This window comes from Siniperca chuatsi, linkage group LG8 (assembly GCF_020085105.1).
Source record: "Siniperca chuatsi isolate FFG_IHB_CAS linkage group LG8, ASM2008510v1, whole genome shotgun sequence".
NCBI lineage: Eukaryota > Metazoa > Chordata > Actinopteri > Centrarchiformes > Sinipercidae > Siniperca > Siniperca chuatsi.
Genome location: NC_058049.1, coordinates 8,977,981 through 8,990,407, shown reverse-complemented (window position 1 = coordinate 8,990,407; position 12,427 = coordinate 8,977,981). Strand labels below are relative to the sequence as shown.

Here is a 12,427-nt window from a genome sequence, read left to right as displayed (position 1 = left end):
GCAGCCCAAATTTTATGACGCGGACTGTATGCGTGGACCATACGAGTCGACAAACGTGTTCACACGTGTAAGCAGACACCAAATGTAGTATAAACAGAACCACATGGGTGTCCATCCGCTGTTAATATCCGTTTTGGAGTATATTGGTCCATTAACAGTTTAACATCTTGCATTAAATTGTTATCAGCATGCAATCACTTGATCATTTCTCCCCTGAATGTCATAAGTAAACTTGATTGACATGTATCACCCATAATTTAAGTCCTGAGAAACATGCAGGCATGTAAATTTGTCTAATTATGAAAAAAAAAAAGTTAAGTACTGCAGAATAAGCCAAAGTCAAGTAGAAAAATTTTAAATATATATACATTTCCTGTGGGCACATGATTTTTAATACAAATTCTGAAACTATACATAAAACAAAGCGAGGGTTTAAATGAATCATAATCGAAATACCTGATGCTGGGGCAGTCTTGCCCTTGACATAGTAAACTGTGGCTTCAATTGTCTTCTCCCACAGCTACTTGCAGGATTTATAATATGATGTACAGTCCTAATCCTAAAGTCAAATTTGTTATGAATCATCAGAAGCACTACAGCTACCTCCTCCTTCTTCTGTGACCTTGTCTCTGTCCACTGAGACAATAGAACAGAACAAAGCCAAAACAACAAAGCCAGACGTCACATACTAAGAAAATCAGTGATTGAAATATATAGAAATAAGATAATGGTGAGTAAATGAGAAAGCAATAAACTCTCTCCCTCATTTCTCCTCCTTCCTTCCTCCATCCGTCCATCTTCTTGCACTTATTGCTCTCCAACCTCTCCCTAAATTCATTCAATTACACTAACATCTGTCTCTCTCTCCTCCCGTCCTTGTTGGCATTATTACACTGGCTGGTGCAATCATTCAAAAGTGGTACAAAAAGCATTTTTAATATCTATATAATACCTTGGTATAATTACCATAAAAAATTTGTCCTTGGTCAAGATGATTGGTAGCCTCACTGTCTCACACCAATGGTATTGTTGGTGCTTTTTCAAGTTTAAGGGTTTTTGTGTTCCTTTCCATGCTGGACTACATGTTGGAAGTGGTTTTTCCATCCGCATTTAACACCTTTCATGATCTGCCGCTGCGAGAAACTCTGAAAACCTTAGCTCTATTTGGACTGGCAGAGCAGTGCCCACTCCCTGTCTTGTACAATAAACCAATCTCTTTTGCTGATCATCTTGCCAGTAGTGTTTTTGGTTATTGGTATTTATTTAAATGACGTGGTAATGAAATATTATTGCTGATATAGAATGTGTTACATGTTATAAAGTGTTTTGTATGGTTTGCACTGTTGTCTGTGCTTGCATTACAAACTGAAAATCCCTTGAGACAAAACATGGTATTGAATATTGTATCATATATCCCTCTCACATTTCTTGCTACCCTTTCTTCCTGCCACAGACAGTGTAGACAGAGAAGCAGACAGAATCAATAGGAGCCAATCAGCACCAGACAAAGATGGACATGGGCCCTTTCTCTCTCTCTCACTGTCTACTTTAACATAGAGTCGTCAATCCTTTCTTTCTGTCTGTCTTTTTATTCTTTCTCTCCTTTTTTTCTTCTTTCTTTCCTTTCTCTTTGCCATATACCTTCACTTCTCCTTTTGACCTCTTTCACCCTTCAGTCAGTTTTGCATGCTCCTCTAAAATGGCGAGGACAGAGAGAGTCAATAAGGCATCACATTAAGGTGGTCTTCTATGGGCTAAGAGAAGTCCACGACCCCTCAGGCTCATTTAAAGCCTTCTTAACAAACTCAAAAAGGAGGTTCATCTGAAAATAAGCCTGTTCATCTTACTTTCTGAAAAGTCAACATTTTGGTGACTTGGGATTTTCATCAGACAGGGACACCTGTTTTAAATATATGGCAAACTTTTTGACTGTGATGGTTTCACCTCTGACAGACTAATGGTTTAGAGTTCAAGCTGCCTGGGCTGTACCACTGCATCGTATGGCTTATAATTCATTAAACATGGCATGTTATAGCTCTGCCTCATATGATTCCTGACATTATGGCATAAGTTGTGTATTATAGTTTGACTTGTGACTAAACTCTTCTTTCCTTCTTATTTTAAGAAGATACAATTACCGTAATATTTGAAAACTTAAAAAAGGATGCTAGGAACATCTTTGGAGTCTTTAATGATTATGTGAATGAATTAGTGAATTTTCAATTTGTGCTAACCTTTTGTATGATTATATTTGCATTTTTGCACATATGTAATGTTGTATGGTCGTTGTATTGTAAGGTTATGTTGGTCTTTGTTTGTAATGCCGCATGCTGTAATATCTCTGCATACTCCTATAAATGACTGCTGAAAACATTATCATGTTCTTTTCCCGGATTACCATTGCTGTTTCCATAGCTTACTACGGCATATCCACTCCTATGAAACTGTGAATGTAGTTTATCATATAATATCGAAGGGCTTTCACAGACTAACCCACTGAATGGGGCCTTTTGTTTGCACTGTTTGAAGTTTTACCTAGAGAGTGTTGGTGGGTTTCACTCAGGGACATGACATCTAGTCAGGAGAGTTCACGTTTGTTTATAGAGGGAAGTGCTCAGACATGGATCTGTTACGTGTGTGTGTGTGTGTGTGTGTGTGTGAGAGAGAAAGAATATGCTGGTGGATTAGTGTGTGCATGACCAAATCAGCACCTACTGTATATAACAACCTTGGACTCTTTAGTTGTTGGTATGTGTGTACTGTATGTACGTATCCTTTTTGTATTCTTAAGTACCCTTGAACTACCTTGTCACTCTGTAACACTTTATGTTGTAAATGTTAGAGTACAGTAGCTTCATTCAGTGGATACAAATAAGTAATTTAAAATATGTGTCTATGTGAGTGAATGAATATGTTTGCAAGTTTAACCTGAGCAGTAATTGAATTCTTTAGTGTTCTCGCTTACTTTTCTGTGTGTGTATGTGCTTTTTGATCTTTTAAGTGTGCTTAAACTACCTTGAACCCCTGTATCATCTGAATCCAGTACAATATAACTTTAATTTAATTGAAAAAAGTGTAAACAAAGCACTTAAAATGAATGTAGATGTATAAATAAATGAGTGTGCATACATAGGTTAGTTGAAAAGACTGAACGTGTGTTTTTTAAGTACTTAAACCATGTTTAAACTTGGCCTTCAGCACAATATACTGAGTGTATGAACTTGGCAAATCATTTTTCAATGTGGACGGTAAGAAAGTGAGAGAGTACTTTTCTGTGTGTGTGTGAGTGGCCTACCTATATACAGTGGTGGGTGGGTAGTTGGCGATATCGTAGATGAGTCGTATGTGTCCCTGGTACAGCTCCAGTGCCATTGGGTCATGGTCCTCCTTATACAACAAAATACCGTTGTCTTTATCTGTAGCCACCTGGAGAGACAGAGAAGTTGGATAAGAAATAATATTATATCTTAAAATATATTTTTGAGACTATACTGATGGGTGATATACTGTATATCATTCATGAAGGAAATTACCGAAATAACAGCTGCAATACAGCAGACAAAAATCATATCAGTCGTGAGATTGGACAAACACAATAAGGACTGGCAATGGACACAGTCTGTGAAAACCTGTTATTGTAATTGCCTAATTTAGTCATTTGGCAGACAATTATGGTTTCTCATACAGACACACGCTTTTTATGATAAAACCCTAAACAAATCCCCAATTTGTTAAATTTTATTTAGACCAAAGCAGGGTTAAGCTGCACCTGCTGCTGGGCTAACAAGACATTGCAGCCTCAATTTAGCATAGCTTGGGTTCATGTAATAAATCATCTGAGTAAAATTAATTCATGTAAATTAAGCTAATAAGTACATAAGATAATTTTAAGTATTGATTAAAAGTTAAAAATGCCTGTTAATAATCTCAGGCTACTCTCGCTACTGCAAACCCCTCCACTTCAACTTGCATAGTTGGTATACTTTGTTTGGCTACAAGTAAACTGATTGACTTTAAATACCAGGGATTTTCACCAGTACATTTCCAGCTTGTTTTTAAAAGATTGAAAAAGTGGTATAATGTTTTGGTGACTACTGTGTTCCACTTCTTTACTGTTGGCTGCCTCAGCATTGTACAATCTACTTTACCCTCAAGTTTCTCTGACCTGGCAAAGCACCTCACTGGCACTGAGCTAGTTTTTAGTTTCAGTTAATATTGCAAATGTTGATGTAGCTCTAAATCAAAGAGAAACGAAAAATAGACTTTTGATTCAAGGTGATATGTCACACTGTCAAACCGCTAAAGAAGTGTATGAAAATGTGGAGAAAATGTAAATTCTGCCACACGTCCCTAAACGAGGTCACTCGCGCCTCCCTCCCACACAGAAACACTTGACATGTCACACTTGCTTGCGTGCTCCGCTAAGCACTAACTAACTAGCGAGTGGAAATGGGGCCAAGGGGCCAAGCACTTAACACTCTGGCTTCAATGGAGCATAGCCAAGTCAACACCTGCTAACAAGCTGCTGGAGAAAAGAAGAGATCGAGGCAGACCAAGAAGAGAAAAGGAGGGAGAAATGCAGAGAACAAAAGAGAGGGAGAGAGAAAGAGTAGGGAGATAGAAGAAGAGGGTGAGATATAGAAAAGTGGGTGAAGAGAACACTGGGATGCAGACTGAAAGAAAAGAGAGAAAAAGTGTTAAAAAGAAAGAAAAAACATTCAGTGATTTATGAAGTGCTGTGGCCCTTCCATTCTTTTTTTTTTCATATTCTCTCTCTTGCCTCTCAGTCAGGGCCTCTTGGTAGAGTTTAAACAGCCTTGGCACTGACATTGAAAGCTCCTGGCAGGAACACAGAGGCACATGCACATGCACATACACACACACACACACACACGCTCACACAGATCCAAACAGGTGGTAAATATCAATTAGACTGCCCTCCATTTCTTGTTTCTCTTTCGCCCACTCGCGCTCTCATTTCCAGAAAGGAGGAAAATATGTCTCTATTAGGATATGACTCTCAGGTGTTCAAAATGTATGTTCTGTGTATGTGTGTGTGTGTGTGCACAAGCACGAGTGCTCAGTGTGCAATGAAAACAGAGGGTGTAGCAGATGTTTGCTTTGCTTTGTCGGCACTAAGTCGTGCAACTCTATAGGCTTGATTCGAGCAGCTCACAGCTCTATTTCAAGCAGCCCAAAAATGTTTTCCATGTAGTGCAGCAGAATATGGCTTTTGTACTTTCAAAGGTTGACATACTTTACAAGATAGGGCTTTTTATTCTTAAGGAAAGCAGGGTACATTACAATAAATTTTTAGTTTATTTCACAACAGGAACTTTTCTATAAATACCTGCATGACTGCAGGATTTCTACACCTTGAAAACCAAACCTTTGTTAGAAGAGGTCAAAGGTCAACAATACCTGTAATGAAATATGCGCGGTGGGACGGAGCTTTGCGCCGGGCAGCTCCACATACCCATCCCGACCCAGGAAGTGAACAGTGGCCATCTTGTCACATTTGTTGCCGTAGAAACTGGGCATGCAGCGGCAGATGGGCTCCCCAGCAACCACCAGGCACTGAGCGCCGTTCTGGCAATCCGATTGGTCGCAGGGGCTGGTCTGCAGCAAGATCATTGGTGGAGGGTTCTCACAGAACAGTCCGCTGAGGGTGGGGTAGATTAAACAGAAGATAACTCATTCATAGAGCTTTAATAGGGTGATTTGTTGTGTCCATTTCCTCTGATAAAACTTGTTTAGTACTTTAGTTCTGTATTTTGCGTCATTGCATTACATTTAGGGATTGTAGTGGTGAAGTTGGAAAGGTAATATTCCTGAAGGAAATTGATTATCAGCATGGCATGGCAAACTGTATATTCTGTATATCCACTTGTTATCCACTGTATCTTCTTGCATCTTTGAAACTATGAACCTTTCTTTGAATTTGCCGATACAGTATCCGTCTTTTTGCTGCTGTCTGTTTCCTTTTTCTATTTGTTTCCTGCGAAGCTATGACTTCCTCTCTCTCTCTTTCTCCCTGTCCCTTGTGATGAATTTGTTTCTCTCATGCCAACAGTCTCTGCTATAATTAACCACATGGAGCTGCATCTGCTGCACACACACACACACGCACACACGCACACACACACACACACACAAGCGAACAGTGGGTCGAGACAGTCAAGTGCCTGATTATGAAGCGCCATCTGTATCTCCTCCCAGTCTGGCCCTGCAGTGTGTAACTGTCTTGGTGTCTGTTCAAGCGATTTGCAGATGATGTGTTTCCACGACTCTCACCTGAAACCCTCTTTACAGACGCAGGTATAGCCGTTGACAGCGTCCACGCACTCTGCTCCATGTTGACACTTATTCTCCAGACAGTCATTATAGTCCTGCTCACAGTGTTGGCCCACATAGCCCGGTAAACACTCACACCTAAAGTCACATGGAAATATGGATGGCATTACTGTTTGTGTGGGCAACTGGTTTTACCTCATGATTACAGATGCTTTACTGCACAAAGAGGTGACAGTTTTCAGTTCTTTTCTACAGCCTATGTTTTTAGAAACAACAACTTTCCTGCTACGGAATTATTCAGCAGGACACCAAACTTTCTACTTACTGTTAAGTTAAATTTTGAACATGTAAAGGCAAATCTTATTAGATAGGAAGTTCCACATTTATAAAACTCTTCTCCTTGTCTACAAGCTGCTTGCTGCTGGTGTTGCTAAACCTATTGGCAGTGTTCTTGAGGAGGGAAATGTGTCTGGTTGTGTAGTTTTCTAATCAAGAGCTCAAATTGCAGGGCAGCGATGATCCTCCTTGTTTCACAAAAAAGTCAGCTTTTAACTTTTTGATCTCACTGCTCCTGTCACTTTGCTGTCACTGTCAGTGATATGGTCTCTAACCCCTTTTAAGCTGTCACTCACCTGTAACTGCGGCCAACATGGACACACTTTGAGTCGTGCTGACAGGGGTCGAAACCATGGAGACAAGGGTCAATCACCTCCTCACACAGGTCACCTGGTGACAAAGAGTGAAAGAAAATATTTATTTCTTTAGTAATTAAAAAAAGTTTGCATGTGAAGCTAAATCAATAGTCTATGTGTGTGTTTCGGCTTGCCTTTCATGCAGATTACAGCATCATCCCACCAACCAGATTTAAAGAATAATTTTTCAGAATAAGAGTACAAAAAATTGCAGTGGGAAACAAGGGAGAAGAGTAACAGAAAGACAGAACATAGAAAAAAGGAGGAAGAAAAGAGACTGGAGGAGATGGACAGTCTACCTTTTTTTACATGTACTCTCTGTCAGCTTCAAATGAAAAAATGAAAACAAGGGGTGGAAAGAGATCATTTAGATATGTGTCTATCTTGTTCAAGGCCTCAGATAATGTGCAGTGGAAGTCCTCATGTACACATGCACCCACACACACACACACACCCACCCACCCACAGGGAATAGCATTATCAGCTTTTTCTCAGAGTTGATGAAGAAGGGAGTTAATAGGCTGTGTAACAGTGGCTACGGTCTACAGATGTACTCGCACACACACATACGGGCACACACACACACACACAAAGGGTGAGAAGGGTTAACAGCGTGTATAATAGCAGTAACTAAAGTTGGTCATATAGGAAGAGGGGATTGAGAAAGGTCAAGCAGACTTCCATCGTTCTCTGCCCGCTTTAATCTAATCCTGCTGTCTCACTCCCACCCTGTCTGTCTCCACCACTCTTTCCTCAAGTCATTTTTAGATGCATGTTGTTCTGAGCTACAGTATACTCCTGCATCTGCTGGAAATGAAATCTGAAATTATTGTGTGATATGAAAGTAAATTTATATTATCCCAACTACACTAGAGGCCTCCTGTCACACTTTGGACACTTAGTTAAAGATGCCAATATTAATTTATCAATGTGAAATTAACTGTGAAACCTTAGTTTAATTACCATACACAAATGAGACCACTGTTGAGGTGGTTACTGAAGAGGATAAATATGCTGGGAGTGATTTACCCATTGGCCTTTAAATTTTCCACTGTGCGAGATACTTTGTAAGTTTTACAACAGCTCAGTTTGTGTTGGAAGATCAGTGCTTGTGCCATAAAGCAGCACAGCAAAGCAAAAGATTACCAGCAAAATATTGCCAATGTTGAACGGTTCAGAGCCTGACAGTCTGTTTTCTTTTCTTTCACACAAAATTATCATGAGTGTGATTAAAGTATGTTAAAGTGCTAGCCAGAACACATTTAAGAGCATATTAACAGTGTACGGGAAGATTTTCACTTAAAAGGTACATTTTAGCAGATATACAAAGACACAAAATATTGCCTAGATATTTCCACTCATAGCTTGGTATTTAAATAATATGGATGATCCTTTATTTGAAGGCAAGCAAGCATCACAGGAAAACTGAATCATATTCTTTGGAATGAAAGAGCTACGCAACTAGACAATTTGGTCCAGAGCAAGATATTTGAACAAAACTACTGACCAGATTGTCAGGAAATTTAACATGGATATTTATGCTCCCAAGAGAATGATTCCTGATGGGTTTATTGACTCCCTGATCTTTTGTGTAGTACCATCTTCAATGTCCCCTTCACAAACACTTTCCTCCATGACAAAGTATTTTAAACACTAGAGGTTAAATTTTCATAATATGTGTTTTGCATAGTCTCCAGAGAATGAACCCTAATGGTCTTGGTGACCTCCTGACCTTAACTCTTTTGCCACCTTCAGGCCGAAATATCAAAATTGCACATGAGATACTGCATTTCATAATCTACAAGACATAATGTAGAACATTTAGGCTCTTTAAACTGTGGCTTTCTCAATTTGGAATGAAACTCTTCGGTTGTAGAAACCTTATATCAGCTGTTTAAAAGGTCTTGTGACCTTAAATCTTCATTTTTTCCCCTCTCTGGTGCAAATATGACGGGACAGTCCTGGATGCTGAGTTTGGAGAAAGCTGAGCAACTAGCGAAGGACTGTCCTCTTAATGTGACACCTGATGATTGCGCCCCGGTTCACTGAGCTGAGTGGAGGTTCAGAGCCAAAGGAACCAGCTGTGTGTGTGTGTGTGTGTGTGTGTGTGTGTGTGTGTGTGTGTGTGTGTGTGTGTGTGTGTGCAATTGCTGTACATAGTACGGCTGGCAGTGTGAGAGGCTGCTCTATGCCAACAACGATAATGACATGGTGCGTGTGTGGGTGAATGTGTGTGTATATTGACTGAGATCCAGTGTCAAAGGGGACCAGCTGTGTGTGTGTGTGTGTGTGTGTTTGTGTTTTAAAGGACACTGCCACAGAGAGAAAAACTTAACTTCCTAGTCAGCAGTTTAGATTCAACTTGCTTACTCTCTCCCTCTCTCTCTCACTTCTTCTGCCCTTTATCGGCCCTTTCTTTACCCTTTTCCCTTCCTATGTTTATTTTTCCTCTACCCCCCAGTACACAGGCCCTCTTTGGGCCTGTCATTCTCCCCCTGCCCCTCTCTTCTGTGTGATTGCTCTTTCAACCTCCTGTAGGAGGTAGTTTCAGGTCACTGCATAGAGGCTGTCCATTACAAACTTACCATCTAGTAAAGTAGTGGAAGGACTTGGTGACCCTCCCAGTCTCTCAGGGGGCAAAGACTGAGGGTTTCAGGAATAGATGGTGTGTGTAAGTGTGTGTGTGTGTGTGTGTGTGTATGTACCTGTGTAGTTGGGTGGACAGATGCAGGTGTAGTTGTTGACTCCGTCGATGCAGGTGGAGTTGTTCTCACAGTCGTTGTCTTCACAGTCGTCTGGGTTTATCTCACAACGTTGGCCCTCGAAACCTGGCGGACACACACAGCTACACACAAACGAACACACACACACACACACACAAGTACACACAATGTGTGTTATAAGATGGTGACTAGGCCAGATCTGAGCACACACTCCTGCTGCACAACTTGAAATAAAATCAATCAGCCAGATCAATCAGCTGCTAAACTTCACTTCCCATTAAATTCTCCTATAAGAGCTTTAAAGAAAAACAACTTAATCTGTATTCTAGTGGATTTTCTTCCATCCTGTGCTGGTTCTTACACACCACTGGAACTGCAGCATATCTTTATTTAGTGGTCCAACAAGAGATGCCATTTCATGCCTCATTTTATAGCAGAAATAAAATTTTAACATGGCTGTTCAAAGTTTAAACTATCACTGCAGAACACGAACCCTTCCTGACTATCTTCTTACGCACTTAAATTTAGAGAGAAGCAGTCATTCCTTTTAAACGCAGTCCTTTGATTCATGACATCTCTGTCTTTCTTGTTCGGGGATGTTTCATTACTGAACATCAGAAGTCAAATTTCCTCCAGCGTCCATTGTCTAATAAGGCAGAAAAAAAACCTTTAAAAATAAAACCAACCCACCCAGAGCTAAGAAAAAACATGCTGAGTTAAACTTTTTTCTAGTTTGATGCCACTACTGTTGGATACTGCCCACCTGGGTAACTCTAAAGGAATTATCAAAGCCTCCTCTTCTCCATTCATCTTCCTCCCTCCTCTCACTCCCCCCCATCTTCAGATTCATTTCACCCTCCTCACTTCTCACCAGCCCTTGATCTCTCTCCTCTCTTCCCACCCTTTGTATCTCAGTCCGGTTAACTCCTTATCATAGATCACATGCACTCAAAAACACACACTAGCTTTAGGTAAAGTTCACCCCCACACACACACAAATTTAGATAAATCTGACCACAGCTGCACTCAGCAGCTCGAACTCTCGCAAAACTCGTTACTCTTACTCTTTCATTGGATGAAAATGATTTTACACCAAGGTCATCCTAACACATTAGGCAAGGGGAAAGTCGTTTCAGCACAACAATTATCACACACACACACACACACACACACACACACTTATTTGTAAGACACTGTATCCTCTGTCCTTCCCACTCCCTTGCACCTGTAAAACTTATATTTTATTTACTTATATATTTTTAATTTTTAATTCCTTTTGTTTCACTCTTGACTTTTCTAATCTAACTTTGCTGCCTCACAGACTTTTTCTCACTCACTCTCTCTTCCCACACCATATATGATAGTCATTGTTTCATCCCCACCCTGTGTGTCTGCTAGTTTCAGAAAGCTAAATTTATACCTGTGTTAAGACTCCAAAACAAACTGAGTCCCTGAGCATCCAGTTGCAAACATACACATCCAACAGACACAGAACAACATGAACAATCCACTGGAGTCATATTTCCTGCCAAAATAAAGTCCAAAAACACTCCTTTTAGCTGTGGTCTGGTCTCCATCAGCCCCTGATAAAAAATAAAAAAAGAACTATCTATCATCGATAGAGCCATGTGTTGGCTAGTGGAACTGAAAACAATGAGCTAAAAGCTGCTAAAAGCTACACAAAGCTGGAGCAATAGCCACTAATCAATGTTAATATCAACAATTTCACTTAATACACATTTAAAGTTGTGGAAAGCCTTTCCATGCAATCCAGTAATTGGAAGTCTGTCTGCACTAACTCAGTTACAAAGAGTACACCTGTCTCATCTGTCTCAATCACAAACCTGCCAAGAAGAAGCATGTATGAGTCTTCCTTGTTGAGACATCATACATTAAGCCTTATTGCACAAATACAATATTGGCTTTGGGTGTGGTTACATTTTTGATTTGCTTAATTTCATAAAGTTGCTACGTTAATAAGCAGTCATTCGTCTGCATTGAAAGAAAAAAGAGAGAGGGAAAAGGAGGAAAACAAAACAAAATAAAGTGTAAAAAAGAAAGAAGAAAAGAAAAAAAGACATGTGTTTCCAAGAGAAACAAAAGACAAAGAAATACAAATGAGAGGAACACTGCCAGCCCTGACAGGGTCAGAGAGCACTGTTTGACTAATCAAATCCCAGTCTTGACATTTAAAGTATATAGTTTGACAAATGGGTCTCTGCTAAGAGCCGAGGATAATTGGACTTATTGAATACCCCCAACTCATTATATAACATGTTAAAATGTCAAAGGGGTCTGGTCTTCCACTCTTTTTGTCTTTCTCTCTCTCTCCTTCTCTCTGTGTCTCTCAGAGGGCGCAAGTATCTATACCTGTGTTGGTATTAACATTAAGAGAAGATTTGTAAAGGGTAAAAAGACCCCTAATAGCATTACCACGCAGGACGTTAAAGGCCAGATGCACATCAAAGCTTTGCAAAGGGCAAAGGCCTTGTTAAGGGGCTCGATGACGAGAAAAGATCTGGTGAAGATATTTATGACAATTGTTTCAATCAAAGTGGCTTTTTGTCATGAGGGATTTTTTTTGAGAGACACTGATGACTGATGAACATGAATACACACACACACACACACACACACACACACACACACACACACACACACACACTTGCATATGTGTATGGACAGGTATTAAGCATGCAGAATGTATAGTATTTGGAT

The 12,427-nt window shown here is 40.0% G+C and overlaps 1 protein-coding gene across 4 annotated transcripts in view; it reads right to left on the bottom strand.

The window, feature by feature from the left end:
- slit3 (slit homolog 3 (Drosophila)) overlaps nt 1-12,427 on the bottom strand; it is a 252,796-nt gene that overhangs the window by 14,782 nt on the left and 225,587 nt on the right. For all 4 annotated transcript variants that reach the window (XM_044204612.1, XM_044204611.1, XM_044204614.1 and 1 more), the window contains 5 exons: nt 9,692-9,831; nt 6,927-7,020; nt 6,295-6,432; nt 5,422-5,662; nt 3,296-3,426 (listed from right to left, as the gene is read on the bottom strand). In XM_044204612.1, coding sequence (XP_044060547.1) covers nt 3,296-3,426; nt 5,422-5,662; nt 6,295-6,432; nt 6,927-7,020; nt 9,692-9,831 — 744 coding nt within the window. The remainder of the gene's footprint in view (nt 1-3,295; nt 3,427-5,421; nt 5,663-6,294; nt 6,433-6,926; nt 7,021-9,691; nt 9,832-12,427) is intronic.